This window comes from Gracilinanus agilis, chromosome 4 (genome assembly GCF_016433145.1).
Source record: "Gracilinanus agilis isolate LMUSP501 chromosome 4, AgileGrace, whole genome shotgun sequence".
Taxonomy (NCBI): Eukaryota; Metazoa; Chordata; class Mammalia; order Didelphimorphia; family Didelphidae; genus Gracilinanus; species Gracilinanus agilis.
In genome coordinates, this window is record NC_058133.1 from 506,959,050 (window position 1) to 506,975,798 (window position 16,749).

The window sequence follows — 16,749 nt, forward strand, 5'->3', positions numbered from 1 at the left end:
GAAACTTTTGAAAAGGTAATGAGTTCCACATATGTTGGAGAACAAGAAAGACAGACATAACCCAGTACATGCCTAAGGATTTGGTTTCAAAAATTCAGAGAAAGGACAGCTTGTATCCCATGTATTAAAATTCTATAGAGACATATGACAACAGTAGTAAAAGGTTATAGTAACATAGTATTTGACAAAAATATAGATCCAGTCTATTGGGATAAAAAAAACCACTATTTGATAAAAAACAAAAACAAAAAAAAACAAAAAAAAAAACTACTAGGACAACCAGAAAGCCGTTTGGCAGAAACTAGGTACAGACCAATACATTACACCATTCACTAAGCTAAGATCAAAATGGATACATGATTTAGACATAAAAGGAGATACAGTCAAATTAGAAAAACAGGAAATATATTGCCTATAAGCTTTATGGATAGAAGAAAAATTTATGAGTAAATAAGTGATGGAGAGCATGAGATGTAAAATGGATAATTTTGAGTGCAATAAACTGAAAAGGGTTTATACAAATAAATGTTGCCAAGATTAGAAGGAAAGCAGAAAACTGAGGGAGGGGGAGCACCCACAGGGAGACATTCATAGACAATCTCTCAGATAGAGGACTCATGTCTAAAATATGAGAAATTTCTCAAATTATGGGAATAAAAGTTATCCCCCAGATGATAAATGGACAAAAGATATGAACACTTTTCAGATAAAGAAATAAAAGTCATATATAGGTACATGAAAAAATGCTCTAAATCATATTTTAGGGAAATGCAAATGAAAATAATTCTGAGCTATCATCCATCAGAAAGAAGGGATATGGGGAAGTGGGTACATTAAGACACTGTTGGCGAAATTGTGAACTGATCCAACCATTTTGGAGAGCAATTTAGAATTACACCCAGAGAGCTATAACACTGGATATATCCTTAGTCCCAGCAATAGTACGGCTGGGTCTATTTCCCCAAGGAGATCAGAGCAAAAGGAAAAGACTGTATGTTCCAAAATATTTAGGGCAAATCTCTGTGATGGCAAAGAACTGGAAATTGAGGGGATATTCATCAATTGGGGAATAGCTAAAAAAAAATTGTGATATATGATTGTGATGGAATGCTACTGCACCATAAGAAACAACAAGCAGATTATTTTTTTTTAACTTGGAAAGAACTGCATGAGATCATGAAGGGTGAAATGTGTAGAACCAAAAGAACATTACATACAACTACATATCTAACATTTGAAAAATAACTTTTAAATGTTCATCTCCAAAGAATGAACTGAGAAATAGAAACATAAAAAATACAATCTACATATTCTGTACCTTCTATGGAGTATGGAAGAGATGGAGGGGCTGAATAAAAAATTAATAATTTTTTTTAAAATAAAGAATATAATACTGTTAAAAATCCTATAGGAAAAGTCAGCTAAGAAAGATGAGAGGCCATCAAAAAGAGACAGAGGTGGGATATGCCAGAAAGATTAAACCATCATCACCATCTCCCCTCACACCTTGGTGGAGATGGCTCAGAACCCAGTACTCAGAGGCTCATGAATAACATCCAGGCAAGCGACCCTGCACCTAGTTCAGGCCCCACAGCCATCATCCAGGGAAGCCACCTTTGTGGAGAAAGGGACTGCCACTCCAGCTATCTCCACTTACCATCATAACTAGCTACCCTCCCACTTCAATTGACAGTCCAATAAATGTGGAATAACCTGGAAATAACAGATCCTTCTCCCAGGCCACCAGCCCTGTGTCCATTCCCACCACCATTGCCCTTGATACTGTGTAAGAGTTCAACACTAAAAACTGAAAAGTTATTAGAGGAGTCTCAGTGTGAAATTGACTGCCTCAGAAAGTAGTGAGCTCAGGGAACTTCCAGGGGTAGAGCCAAGATGGAGGAATAACTAGAGCAGAAGCACTGTTTCACAGTGAAAATCCTCTCCAAGCAAGATTAAAATATTGCCACAAAATGAATACAGGAGTGAAAGAACTTACAAGGAAACAGAATGAAGCAACCTTCAAGAAAAGAAAAACCCAAAAGGTAGGCAGAGACCATCTGGGGAACTGAGATAAGAGGGGAGCAGAGCTAGAAGGAGGCTATAGCAGGGAGTGAAGAGTAAGCCAAAAGCAAACCCCCACCTCCTCACCTCAACCCCACCCTACATCTGCTGTCACAGGTCCAAACTTAAGCCCTAGCTAACAGTCAGACCATGAGATCCTGCCTTGGCAAATAGTCATCCAAGACAACTCATACCCCTTGAAATTTCAAACCTGTGGAGAAGTCCAGAGTCCCAGCCCAGGGTAATCCAGGCCGAAGGGGACTGATCCATTTGGACCCAGAGCAAAGCCAGGAATCCCAGTCTGGGTTTGGGATGAGGACATAATCCACAGTTTAGGGTCAGGACACAGTTCTCAAGGGAAGCCCCACCATATATTTTTGCCTAAAAGTTAGGGTGGAGCTCCAGGACAGGGCATTCAAGGGTGTGTCTGCCTGAATCAAGAACACCTTGTGACCAAAAACTTGAGCCTAACCCTGGGCTAGAATTTGATCAGCCACAGTGATTGATCATATTTAGACTGAGATCAAAAGCTTACACCCAAGCCCAAGGAAAGTCTTTAAGCTATCTTCATCTCAAGGATCAATTGAATGAGCAGGGGGAGGGAACTCTCAGAGCTCTTGGCCCTTGGACCATCTGGTAAACTAATAACAACCCAGAAAATAAGATGAAAATAGCATCAAGGAAGGATGAAAGTTTAAGAGGGTACCTCAACTTCCCAGAAAACAGAGTCTACCTATAAATAGATAGGAAAAATGAGCAAATAACAAAAAAGCACCTAACTCTAAAGAATTTTCATGGAGACAAAGAGCAAGTTACAGATACAGAAGGGGACAGCAAAACAGCACACACAAAGTCCAAAAGAAAAATATGGATTGGGCATAGAATCTGGAAGAGCTCAAAAAAACTTCAAAAACCAACTAAGATAGGCAGAGGAAAAGTGGGGAAGAGAAATTAAAGTGATGCAAGAAGAAATTAAAGTGTTGTAAGAAGAAATAGGTCAACTGAAAAAGGAGAACCAAAAAAAAAAGGGGGCGGGGGGAGAAAGAAGCAAACTGGGAGAACATTTTTTATAACACAACTCTCTGACAAAAGTTTAATTTCCCAAATATGTAAGGAACTAATTCAAATTTTCAAAAAAATTCAAGCCATTTCCCAATCAACAAATGGTCAAGGGACATGAATAGGCAGTTTTCACATGAAAAAATCAAAACTACCAATAAGCACAGGAAAAAATGTTCTAAATCCCTTCTGGTTAGAGAAATGCAAATTAAAACAATTCTGAGGTACCACCTTACACCTAGCAGACTAGCCAATATGGCAGCAAAAAAAAGTGATAAACATTGGAGGGGATGTGGCAAAATTGGGACACTAATACATTGCTGGTGGAGTTGTAAATTGGTCCAACCATTCTGGAGGGCAATTTGGAACTATGTACAAAGGGCTTTAAAAGAATGCTTGCCCTTTTATCCAGCATACCAGTGCTGGGTTTGTACCCCAAAGAGATAATGAGGAAAAAGATGTACAAAAATATTTATAGCCACACTTTTTGTAATAGCAAAAAATTTGGAAAATGGGAGGGGGATGTCCATTGATTGGGGAATGGCTGAATAAACTGTGGTATCTGATAGTGATGGAATATTATTGTACTGAAAGAAATAATAAACTAGAGGAATTTCATGTGAACCGGAAAGGAATTGATAAAGAGCAAAAGGAGCAGAACCAGGAGAACATTGTACACAGAGACTGATACATTATGGCACAACTGAATGTAATGGACTTCTCTACTAGCAGCAATGCAATGATCCAGGACAATTCTGAGGGACTTATGAGAACGTTATCCACATCCAGAGAAAGAACTGTGGGAGTAGAAACACAGAAGAAAAATAACTGCTTGATCACATGGTTCATGGGGAATATGATTGGGGATATAGACTCTAAATCAGTGGTTCCCAAACTTTTTTGGCCTACCACCCCCTTTCCAGAGAAAATATTACTTGGCAGTGCCTGGAAATTATGAAACTATTTATTGAACTCAGAATAGAATGTAATACCAAAAAAAGTGTGGCCATCACCACCCCCATGGATCACTGCAGCACCCACCAGGGGACGGTGGCGCCCACTTTGGGAATCACTGCTCTAAATGATCACCCTAATACAAATATTAATAATATGGAAATAGGTCTTGATCAATGGCACATGTAAAAGCCAGTGGAATTGCTTGTTGGCTATAGGAGAGGGTCGGGAGGAGAGGAGGGAAAGAATATGAATCATGTAACCATTGAAAATACTCAAAAATAAATAAATAAATGAACTTAAAAAAAAAAGAAAAAAGATCGCTACTGCAAATATCAATAACGTGGAAATAGGTTTTGAACAATGATACATGTATAACTCAGTGGAACTGCGTGTCAGCTCCAGGAGGGGAAGGAAAGATTGGGAGGTGAAGGGGGGTCATGAATCATGCAACCATGGAAAAATATTCTAAATTTAAAAAGAAAAAAAAAGTAGTGAGCTCCTCCTAGACACTCAAAGGTTGGCCATTTGTTGGAATGCTGTATTCAGGCATGAGTTGATCTAGATATCTCTGAGTTCTTTTCAACTCCAAAATTTTATGATTGTTTTTTATTGCCTCATATGTTTCAGATTGTCCCGCCAAAGGGCACACATCCTTTGCTTGTTTTTGTTAATCCTAATAGTGGAGCAAGACAAGGAAACAGGTATGTATTATGACTGTTCTTTCTTAAAAGAGAAAAGCCTGGCAAGTAGCCATCTTTAAATTTCCTTTACTAGTAAACTTCTTATATCAGTGTGAATTACAGAGGCACCTTTCCATCTCCTCTACCTTGCAACGTCTTTCTTAGCCAAAATCTATAGAAAGAGCTAAGACACCTCATGAAGAAAAGGATGGGTGGTTCTGTAAGTTTGGGCAAAGCTATTTTTGGAATAGAAGCTATACTTTTGGGACCAGGTAGAGTCAGAGATTGGTCCATGGCTGTAAAGGATGTAAAGAGTAAGAAAACAGAAAAGAGAAGAAATCTTAGCCAGACCAACCTGAATGAGAAATTCCACATTTAGGAAGCCCAAATGTCCATCTCATTAGCAAGAATCCATCTAGCCACATTTTTAGGGGTTGCCAGGCAGAGCATGAAAGAAAATTAATCTTTTAAAGTAGTTTCTCAGGAGTGGAGCCAAGATGGCAGCTTAGGCAATCCTTCCAAACCAATCTTTAAAAAGAGTCTCAAAAAGACAGGAGTCAAAAATCAACAGCAAGATAGAGAGAGGGAGCTCTCCCACTGAACACAACTTGAAAGGCAGGCAGAGAGAGTTGATTTTCATGGGATAAGGGGGAACAAGCAGCAAAACTGCACACAGAGGAGTGCTGGCTAACCACCCACACACATACACACACACACACACACACACACACACACACACACACACACACACACACCCCTAATTGTGCCAGGTTCCACAATGGGGCATAGGTTAACTTTGGGATCCTTGGATGCATTTCTCTAATCCGGAGGGATTTAGAACACTTTTTCATGTGCTTATTGGTAGTTTTGATTTCTTCATGTGAAGACTGCCTATTCGTGTCCCTTGACCATTGATTGGGAAATGGCTTGATTTTTTTTTTGTAAATTTGAATTAGTTCCTTATATATTTGGGAAATTGAACCTAAAGTATTTTCTCATTGCTGATCATAGAATTGTCATGTTTGAGGCATAGACACCAGGAGCTAAGTTTTAGGACTACTTGAGGGGAAAAAATAGAAGTAAGCTAGAATCAAGGGAAGGTTCTTGGGATGTCATACACCATGTTCTCCCTCCTAAACTGAGTTTCTATGAACCTTAAACTCTAGCCTTAGGAACAGCATGACATTTAGTACTCACCATCTCACCAACCGCCCTCACTCTGATCATTCCTCTTCATTCCTGAATAGTTTCATTATCCAGAGGCTGCTCTCATTTTATAAAGTCCATGAAGGACAGTCATGCCACCCAATATGTAAACAGAATCTCCAAGAAGGAAGAGGTTCTAACAGAAGGAGAGCTCCAGACTCTTTTATCAGGTCCCCTTTTGTTTTTTGATGACAAAGGAACCGCCAGTCATAAGGTTGTCAGTCATTGCAATCCTCTCTTGAAATGGTGAAGCAGCATTCTTCTAGTTGAGAATTCTAGAACCTGCAGTGGGCTTCAGACTTTCCTTTTTGAAAAGTCATTATGGTGGTTGGAAGTGAACCTATGAGGTCATTTGTCTGCTATAACTGCTTCCAATGACATTTGCTTTCTGTTTCTGCTTTTCTCCAACTTTATAGAATAATTCGAAAATTCCAGTATCTGCTCAACCCCAAACAAGTTTTCAGCCTAGAACGCGAGGGTCCTCTGTCAGGGTATGAAGACACCATCCTCTTCTGATACTTATCAAGTTTTCTCTTCTTTCCATCCTATTCACCCCTTCATGAACTTTTCTGCCTCTATCTCTTTCTAGAGAAACTCAGGAGCATGTGTTCTTGATTGAATCCATTTTGGAAATAGCTTCCTGGCTTCTGGAAAGGCAAAGGAGCACTTTTAGGGGCTTGAGAGCCCATAGAGTCAAACTCCCTTATTTTAAAGATGAGGAAACTGAGGCACTCACCCAAGGTCACGCACTTTACAAATAGGATTTTAAACCAAGGTTCTACACTTTACTACAATAACTCAAATAAGAACCACGATCTCTGGGTTTCATTTGTTGTTCTCCCTATGAGCAGATAGTTTGTCAAAAGATATGTTATAGCTTATGCCCCTCTCTCTATTTTCATTCTCCATAGAGGCAAGCAAGAGGAGAGCGTAGGAATGCTATGGCTTAGACAAGAGTCCAAGGGGAAAAATCAATCAGAGAGCCAGTGCTCAGTCCAAGAGGAATCCCATGTGATCTTGGGCAGGTCACTTAAATTCTGTTTGCGTCAGAGGCAGCAAGGTGGCTCAGTAGATGGGGTGCCGGGCATAGACTCAGGAAAACCTGAATTCAAATCTGGCCTCAGACACTTACCCCTGAGCAAGTCACACAAACCTCTGTGTGCCTTAATCCCCTGGAGAAGGAAATGGCAAACCAGGTATCTTTGTCAAGAAAACACCATGGCCAGTACTGGCATACAGAGTCACAAAGAGCTGGATGGGATTGAAAAATAACAAAAATGGGGGTAATAATAGCACCTATCTCACAAGGAGAGTTTAAGAGCCAATGGAGATAATACATAGAAAACACTGCAATATTGGCTAGATTGCATGTGTGTACATATATGCCTCTTTAAAGATATCTATATGTGTGGGAATGCATGTGGGTATATATAGAAACATATATGTATGTACATAGGTAGACAGGTATATGGATAGATATATATCTGAAGATGATTAACCAATCATGCATTTAAGACCCTACCATGTACCAGGCACTGTACAAGACTTGCACTTCTAAGAAAATTGGCTTTGGTGACTAAACAAAAGATGAATTGTAATCAAGAGTCTTGAGGCAGGGGAGACCCATCAGAAACTACTGCAAAAGGGGGCAGCTGGATGGTTCAGTGAATAGAGAGCCAGGCATGGAGACAAGAAGTCCAGGATTCAAATCTGGTCACAGACACCTTCTAGCTGTGTGAGCCTGGACAAGTCACTTCATCCCTATTGGTTACTTCTATAAAGGAAGATCTGTTTTTATTGTGTCATTGTATCCCCAGCACAATGCCTGGCACACAGTAGGTCCTTCTTACATGTTTGCTGACTAGGAAGCTGGGGCCAAGAAGGTTAAGCAACTCACCCCAAATGCTAGGAAGATATTCCTCTCACTGCATCACTCTACCTCAGTACCATATGGAAGGTAAGCCCAACTCCTAATCCCGGTCAATCAACCAAGAAACATTTATTTTGCTATTTAGTAGTTTTCATTTGTGTCCAACTCTTTGTGACCCTTTTGGGGTCTTGGCAAAGGTACAGGCATGGTTTCCCATTTCCTTCTCTAGATCATTTAAAGAGGAGGAAACTGAGGCAAGCAGGGTTAAGTAACTTGCTTGAGTGTCGGTCAAAATTTGAACTCAGGTCCTCCTGACTAGGCTCACACTCTATCCACTGCAACACCACCTACTTCCCATATATTTATTGAGCACCTGATATTTCTCAGGCAGTGCACTGAATACAGAAAGAGGATAATGAAGAAGGTGAAAGAACTTCCTGAGCAGCATTAGGACCAGCCAGTTAGTTCCCTAAAGGAGAATTGGAGAGGGAGGGCATCCTGGGCATTGGATGTTGGAGCAAGGAGAAAGGATGAGACCCAGATGCAGCTGTAGTCACTACATGAGCTGCTTCTTACATTTAAGGGGATCCCTCAGAATTTTATAATACACAAAAGCACTTATTTAAGCAATGTGGGGAACTGGCCAGTACCCCAGTAGGGGCTACCCTACTGGTCTAAAGGGCAAGGTTCCTTCCAAGTTCCTCCATTAATTCTGAGGAATATTCAGGGGGGATGATAGGGAGAGGAAGCTTTCACCTGAATCACCTGACATCACATTGACTATTGCTTAGAAAACTAGCATGTTTTGACTTTCCCTCTTCTCCCCAGATTGAATTTTTTCCGTGGAGTGCCAAACTTCCGCGTGCTCATTTGTGGAGGGGATGGGACTGTCAGCTGGATATTGGATTCCATGGGTAAGTAACAGAATGGGGAGAAAAGGAGAGGTGGTAGGTAGAAGACAGAGTCAGTATTTGAAGAAAAGATAGGAAAAAATCCAGCATGATCAAATATTCCTTCTATTACTAACATACTCATAGCTCACATTTATAAATAGGAAAAGAATGGTTGCCTGCCTGGTTAGAGAAGCAGATTGGAACATGTAATTTTTTTTAAATATATATTTTAGAAGAGAGAGAAACTGACTAAAACTAGAAAGGAAAGGCTAACTTCCAAGCCACACAGAAGGGCCCTGGAATGCAGGAGAATGCGACAGGAGGGGATAGGATGGATTCAGCAGACTAGCTACGTCCAGAAAGAAATCATCGGACCATAGTTCTGAAGCATGGGGTCTTAACCTTTCCATGTGTTCTGAATCCCTTGGGTGGCAATCTAGTGTAGACTATAGACTCCTTATAGACCCCTTCTCAGAGTTATGTTTTAAAATTATAAAACATGTGGACTATATATCCAGTAAAATGAAGAAGCTAGGTGTAAGGTAGATAGAGTACCAGAACTGGAGTCAGGAAAACTAATCTTCTGAATTCAAATCCATCCTCAGAAACTTACTAGCTGTGGCCCTGGGTATTTGACCTTGGGCAAGTAATCTAACCCTGTTGACCTCAGTTCCCTCATCTGTAAAATGAGCTGGAGAAGGAAATGGCAAACCACTCCAATATCTCTCCCAAGAAAATCCCAAATGGTATCACAAAGAATCAGACAAGACTGAAAAGACTAAACAAAAATACAATATAGAGGATTACAAAGGGAACCAATCATATTGAAATAAATAAATAATTGTTTTTCCATCCAAGTTCATGGACTATCCCCTCCCAATATCTGTCAAGGGGTCCCAGCTTTAAAACCCCTGATCTAGCATTAGAAAAGACCTTAGGGAGCCTTCATTTTATAGAAAAGGAAACTGAGGCCCATAAAGGTTGGTGAGGTCCCAAAAGTGAATGAAAGTTCCAATAAAGAAATTCTTCTACCAATATCATCAACAACTGCTATTTGAGCCTTGCCCTGAGTTTGAAATCCTGTATGTATTCCTGACTCCTGTGCCAGCTCTATACCAATTCTTCCATGCTACCACATTTCAGCCCCATACAAGGATAATTTTCCTAAGAATTAGAGATTAGCAAAAGTAGGGAGTGGGAGGGCCGCTGGGTGGCTCAGTGGATTGAGAGCCAGGCCCAGAGATGGGAAGTCCTGGGTTCAAATCTGACCTCAGATACTTCCTAGCTGTGTAACCCTGGGCAAGTCACTTAACCCCCATTGCCTAGACCTTACTGTGCTTCTGCCTTAGAACCAATACACAGTGTTGAGCCTAAGATAGAAGGTAAGGATCTAAAAAAAAAAAAGAAAAGAGAAGGTAGGGTGGGTGGCTTTGGGAGGAAATAGGCTCTCCTTTATTGGATCTTTTAAAATGGAAAATAAATGACCATTTATCAGGTCTGATGAAGAAGATAAGGAAAGGGTTAGACACACCAGCTTTCAAGGTTCCTTCTCACTCTGAAGTTGTGTGATGCCACAGACAGACATCCCATGATAAGGATTTTGGTGGGGAGTTGATGTTTTGACTGAGAAGCCTCTCTAGTGTGTCCTTCCTTCTGGGAGCCAAATAGTAGAGACAGTGTTGCTTTTTTGATAGTTGGTACTTACTTCATTGACCATACTAAATAAATGCTGGGAACCATCAGATAGAATTCTACCTACTTTTATTCGAACAGCCTTCTTATGAGAAAATTTTACCAGGAATCTACAGGCTAGCTAAGGAGAAAATGAGGGTATTTTCACTTTGGACCTTCTATTGGAGTAGCTCTGGAGACCTAAAACTCACTCACTGTTTCTACTTTTTACCCCTACCTTAGTCAACTATCACTAAATACCCTGAACTAAGAGCCAGTACCCATTGGGTGGGGTCCATTGACCAAATCTGATGCTCTCTCATATTGATGCCTTTTCTTCCATTGGATTACAGATAAGATTGATTTTATGGAAGAACCGAAAGTGGCAATCCTGCCTCTGGGAACAGGGAATGACCTTTCCAGGTGTCTCCGCTGGGGAAGTGGTGAGATTTTATTCCCATTAGAGATCTACCCCTAGGGAGAAGGGACTAGGAGGATATTGCATTGAATTGCCCATAGCACATATTTAAACTACAGAATTTTAGGGCTTAAAGGGGGCACTCTACTCACTATTATTTTTGTTGTTATTACTATCATTATTAGCATCATCATCATTATCTTGTTTTTCAAATCTATATGTTCAATGTTATTTAGATAAAGATACTCATGAGACAAGTTACTATCTTATGCATTCATGATTAGTGTTTGATGGTTTTATTATTAATGATTAGTAATAATAATTGATAAATATTACCAGCAAAAATTTATTAAACCTCCTACTATGTTCCAGTCACTGTACAAGTGGGGTTTAAAAAAAAAAAAGATAATCCCTGCCCCTTGAAGAGCTTACACTCTATTGGAGAGATATGGCATTCATAGTAAATAGACTAAATACAAAAATAAATACACAATGATTTAAAGTTGGGGCTCCAACAACTGGAGGAACCAAGGATGGATCACTTAAATTTAGCCTTGAAGAATCAGAGATTCCAAGGAGAGGAAACAAGGTGCCTCCGTATTTAGCTCAGTGAGGGGAGAGAGGGAGGAGGACAAAGGGAGAGAGACAGAACCAGAGAACTCCAGGAAGGCTGGCAGCCTAGATAAAAAAGGCACACAGGAGACAAAATGTCTCCTAAGAAAAAAATTGGCTGGAATGTAGAAGATTTGAGGGAAATAATTCCTAATCAGCCTGGAGAGACAAATTGGAGCTAGACTGTAATGGGCTTTAAATGTCAAAGACAGGAATTCCTATTGTACTCTGAAGGAAATGGAGAGCTACTGAAAGTTTTTGAGCAAGAGAGTGACCTGCACTTTAGAAAGACCAGTGGGGTAGTTATGTGGAAGATGGATTGGAGAGACAAGAGACTGGCTATAGAGAGACCGGTTCAGAGGCTAATGTAAAAAGTTGAGGTAAGAAGTGGTGAGGAACTGCACCAGAATGGTGAAACAGAAAAGGAGCTGGATACAAAGGATATGAAGATTTTGAGGAGGTAAAAATGACAAGACTTGGCAACAACTTGGATATTGGAAAGGGGATGGGGCAGGGTCAGAAGAGGGAAAAGGAGAGGATGACTCCTCAGAAGAAAATGCCACCCCATCACCATCCCCTGATCATAAAGTTTTAGTTAAGTAGCTGAGGTGGGATTTAAATCCTTATCTTCCTGACTCCACCTCCAGTGCCTTCCCCATTATACCATAATGCATCACTAAAAGTAATATGGAGTGTTCTTAGTAAGATAGGACTCCAACCTCGGAGATATCCTATCCTGTGGGGAGTGGGGAGAGTGGGTCAGCCCTCCCTAACTCCTTCCTCCAGGCAGTAAATTCAAAGTCCATGCCATTGTCTTTCTGAGGTATCCAAATGGCAGGTGACTTTTACCATTCTATTCAGTCTGAATTCAATTAGTGCCTCCTACGTGCTGAACCTTGGAATGGGGAGAGAAAAGGAATCTAGAGAACATATAACCCTTAACCTCAGGGAATTTTCAATCTAGTAATGGAGTCAGCTACATGGGTAGCACACTAACCTGAAATGATCAAGTGGGCAACAAATGGCCCAACCATCTCCAAGGTCAGGGGACACATAGAGGTATGGACTCAATTGAAGTTATGTGGCAGGACCAAGGACAGAAACCAGGACTGGTACTAAATCACTGCTGGCTATTGAGCCTCCAGGGGGCAAATTAGAGTTGACCTCAGTTCCCAGACTGATTGCTTCATCTTTTTACCAAATCTTATTGCTAACTAGATGCTATGCTCTCCTGTTTCTATGTTAGCGGAAAATGGGCAAAGATTTGAAATTCAACATCTAGTATTTGGCCATTTTCAATCATGTCTAACTCTTCATGACTCCTTTGGGGGGTTTTCTTGGCAAAGATACTGGAGTCATTTGCCATTTCCTCCTCCAGTTCATTTGCAGATGAGTAAATTGAGGCAACAGGGTTAAATGGTTTGCCCTGGGTCGTACAGCTAATAAATGCAAATTTAAGATTAGGATTAGGGTTCACACAGCTAGAGTTGAGCTCAGGTCTTCCTAACCTGAAGACTAGTGCTTTAACCTTTGAGCCACTTAGCTGTCCCACTAAAGGTAGTGCCCTGGAGCAAAGTTTTAATAATACTTGGTGGCATCCTCTAATCCTCTCTTGCTCACCCCATATAGCCATGATGTTGCCTAATCATATCATTTCTATCTTCACCACACTTCTCATGTACATGGTTTTTCCCCTCCCATAGCCACCTGTTGCAAGCCCTCATCACTTCCTACCTGTACCATTGAAAAGCCCCCTGATTATTCTTCCTGGCTCACCTTTCCACATCTTCAGTCCATCCTTCATACAGACACTAAAGTGATTTTGCTGAAGTGTAGGTCTAACGATGTCACCTAACAACTCAGACAAGCACAGTGGCTTCCTCTTACCTCTAAAAGCAAAGAGGAAATCCTTTTTTTGGCTCTCAAGGACCTCCCTTCCATTCTAGATGACAATGGTCTCACATGCTACCAAAGAATCCTCTGATGCCTTGCCTTTGTGCCGGCTATTCCCCCATACCCAGAATGTTCTCTCTTCTCACCTCCAGTCCCTGGCCTTCTTTAAGACTCACTTCAAATCCCACCTTCTTCAGGAGACCCTTTCCAGGTTCTCCAACCCTCCTCCCACCTCTCCCTACTTCTTTCATATTATCTCCCATCTACTCTTTAAATTCTATCTTTTTTACATCTTGACTCCCCATCCCCATTAGAATGTAAGCACCTTGAGCCTAGACTCAGTGTTTTGGTAATTCCAGAGCTTATCACAGTGCCTGACATGTATTAGGTACATAATAAATGGTTATTGATGGATGGATTGATTGATAGTGATGGAGCATTCATCAAGTACCTGCTATGTGTCAGGCATTATGCCCACCTCCTAAACTCCACCATCCTCCTAGCCTGTGATCCCAGGACATTCTTTAAACCTTGGGCATGTAGACCCAGGTCTGTTTTTCATTATTATTTCTTTTTTTTTAAATCCAAAAGAAGAGAGAATTTACAGGAAAGGATGGTTAATCAAGGAAATTGATGAGGACAAACAGATTTGGCAATTAATAGTTCACTGTTAACTTTTAAAAAGCAGATCACGAGGGGGCAGCTGGGTAGCTCAGTAGATTGAGAGCCAGGCCTAGAGACAGGAGGTCCTAGGTTCAAATTCGGCCTCAGACACTTCCCAGCTGTGTGACCCTGGGCAAGTCACTTGACCCCCATTGCCCACCCTTACCACTCTTCCACCTAGGAGCCAATACACAGAAGTTAAGGGTTTTAAAAAAATAAAAAACCAAAAATAATAAAAAGCAGATCAAGAAGGATTTAGGAGTGAAAGAGAAAGTGGGGACAATGTCGTTGTTATTTCTTAATGGGCATAGGATTTCATGAATATAGAGAGCTCCTAGTGAGGCCCTTCCTTCTTTTCTTTCTTCTTTCCTTACCAATGTGAATGGACACCTACTCTGTAGTCTTAAAGAGTTTGCTGAAAGGTTAAATGACTCACCCAGGATCACACAGGCATGAAGCAGTAGAGGCAAGACTCAAACACAGGTCTATCTAATTCAGAGCCCTGCTCTATATCCACTATGATTATAATAATAATTGTTATTAGCTGTTATAAACTGAGAGGCAGCAGGACAGAGTTGGTGTGGTCACCAAGAAGACTTACCTGAGAGGTTGTATAACTAACTCACAGTAAGTTATGCACCTCTCAGTGCCCCAAGGAATTCTCTAAGATCCTACATTGCAGAGAAAGGGTCAGCTTCCATTGGTAGAAGGAGTTTCCTCCCCCCAGTAGCTTTCTCTGTCAATGAAATCACATTATCTCTAATACGAATTGAACAATTCTCTCATCAAACACAAAAAGTCAAATAAACAAAACAGAGGCCAAAATCTTACCTCAAACCCTTCATCTTTAACAAGGCAGAACTATTGGCCAGCAAAGAACAAAGAAAGAATTTTTTTTCTACATCTCCATCTGAGATTGACTCAGGTTCCAACGCCACTGGACTCATAAGTGCTCCTTTTATTTTTCCTTTCTTTTCTTTCTTACATAGCTGTACACAGACTTCTGAGTTATCTCTGTCCAATCTCACCAAGGCCTTTCCTCATTTCCTTGGATGTTCTATATTTATCATTTTCTAGCCTCATAATATTTCATTAAATCAATATAACTAATTTATCTAACAATTTTAAAACTAGGGGCATATAGATTGTTTTCCATTCTTTGCCAATATGAATAGAACAGCTATGGATAATTATGTTTTTATAGTTAAATTCTCTTTCTCCTTTCTTATGATGTTTTAGAGAGAGAGAGACCTAGAAATGGTCTGACTGGATCAAAATTCGTAATCAGTCTCATGATCCTTATCATGGCCATATTGTTCTTCAAAATCCATCCCATTTAGAGCCATCTGCCGAACCACCAACAATGTATTAAGAGTGCTCTGTCTGTGCTGATGGCTGACCTGTTGTCTTTGCTGACATATTGACTGTTTCTGATGTAATGGTGAATATAATGTGATGCTCCCTAGGTTATGAAGGTGGCAATTTGCTAAAAGTCCTAAAAGAAATTGAGCAGAGTTACGAGGTGATGCTGGATCGATGGCAACTGGACATCACCCCCAAAGGTGGAGAGGCTGTTGCTTCATACTGCACGTTCAATAACTATTTCTCTATTGGTGTGGTGAGTTGACCAGGAATCTTTCTTTCCTTCTAATGAGAGAATAGCTGAGGTGAGGAAAGGACAGCACCTATGCCTGGTCCCAATTCTTCCCCTTTTGGTTTCCCACTGTCTTGCTCTGGCCCTTCTTCCCCTGACTCTGGAACTGATCTGTCCATTAGCAAACTATACTTGGGTTCTATAGGTGCACAGTCCCAGTAAAACTGATCATGAGCCCAGGTGAGTAAAAAAAATCAGCCAAAACGTTGGAGTTTTTCAAAAGGAAAACTTATTAAAGGATAATAATACAATTAAAGACAATTCTGAAGATCTGTAGTAACATAGAAATGAATGATGAGTTGATGAAATTTGATTTTTTTCAAGAAGAAAGGAAAAGAGGAAGGGAAGAAGGGAGGGAGGAAGGAAGGAAGGGAGGAAAAAAGAGGGGGAAAATAGGAAAGAGATTGTTTTTTATCTTTTTATTTAATTAACAATATTTTCCATGGTTACATGATTCATGTTCTTTCCTTCCCTTCCTCCCTACCCCCTCCTGTAGCCAATGAGCAATTCCACTAGGTTTTACATGTATCATTGATCAAGACCTATTTCCATATTATTAATATTTGCATTAGGGCGATCATTTAGAGTCTACGTCCCCAATCGTATCCCCATCAACCCATGTGATCAAGCGGTTGTTTTTCTTCTGCGTTTCTGCTCCCACAGTTCTTTCTCTGGATGTGGTTAGCATCTTTCTCATAAGTTCCTCTGGATTGTCCTGGGTCATTGCATTGCTGCTAGTAGTAAAGTCGGTTACATTCGGTCATGCTACAATGTATCTGTCTCTGTGTACAATGTTCTCCTGGTTCTGTCCCTGTCACTCTGCCTCAATTCCTAGAGGTCGTTCCAGTTCACATGGAATTCCTCCAGTTAATTATTCCTTTGAGCACAATAGTATTCCATCACCAGCAGATAATCACAATTTGTTCAGCCATTCCCCAATTGAAGGGCAGCCCCCTCGTTTTCCAATTTTTTCCACCACAAAGAACGTGGCTATAAATATTTTTGTATACATATTTTTCCTTTTTATCTCTTTAGGGTACAAACCCAGGGGAAAGAAATTGTAACGGTATCAGAATAGCAAAAATCATGACATAAGCATAACAGACATATAG

General features: G+C 40.5%; 1 protein-coding gene across 1 annotated transcript in view; it reads left to right on the plus strand.

Moving 5' to 3' along the window:
- DGKG (diacylglycerol kinase gamma) overlaps positions 1-16,749 on the plus strand; it is a 250,772-nt gene that overhangs the window by 112,198 nt on the left and 121,825 nt on the right. The window contains 5 exon segments of the mRNA XM_044675638.1: positions 4,705-4,778; positions 6,380-6,454; positions 8,662-8,747; positions 10,751-10,840; positions 15,450-15,601. Coding sequence (XP_044531573.1) covers positions 4,705-4,778; positions 6,380-6,454; positions 8,662-8,747; positions 10,751-10,840; positions 15,450-15,601 — 477 coding nt within the window.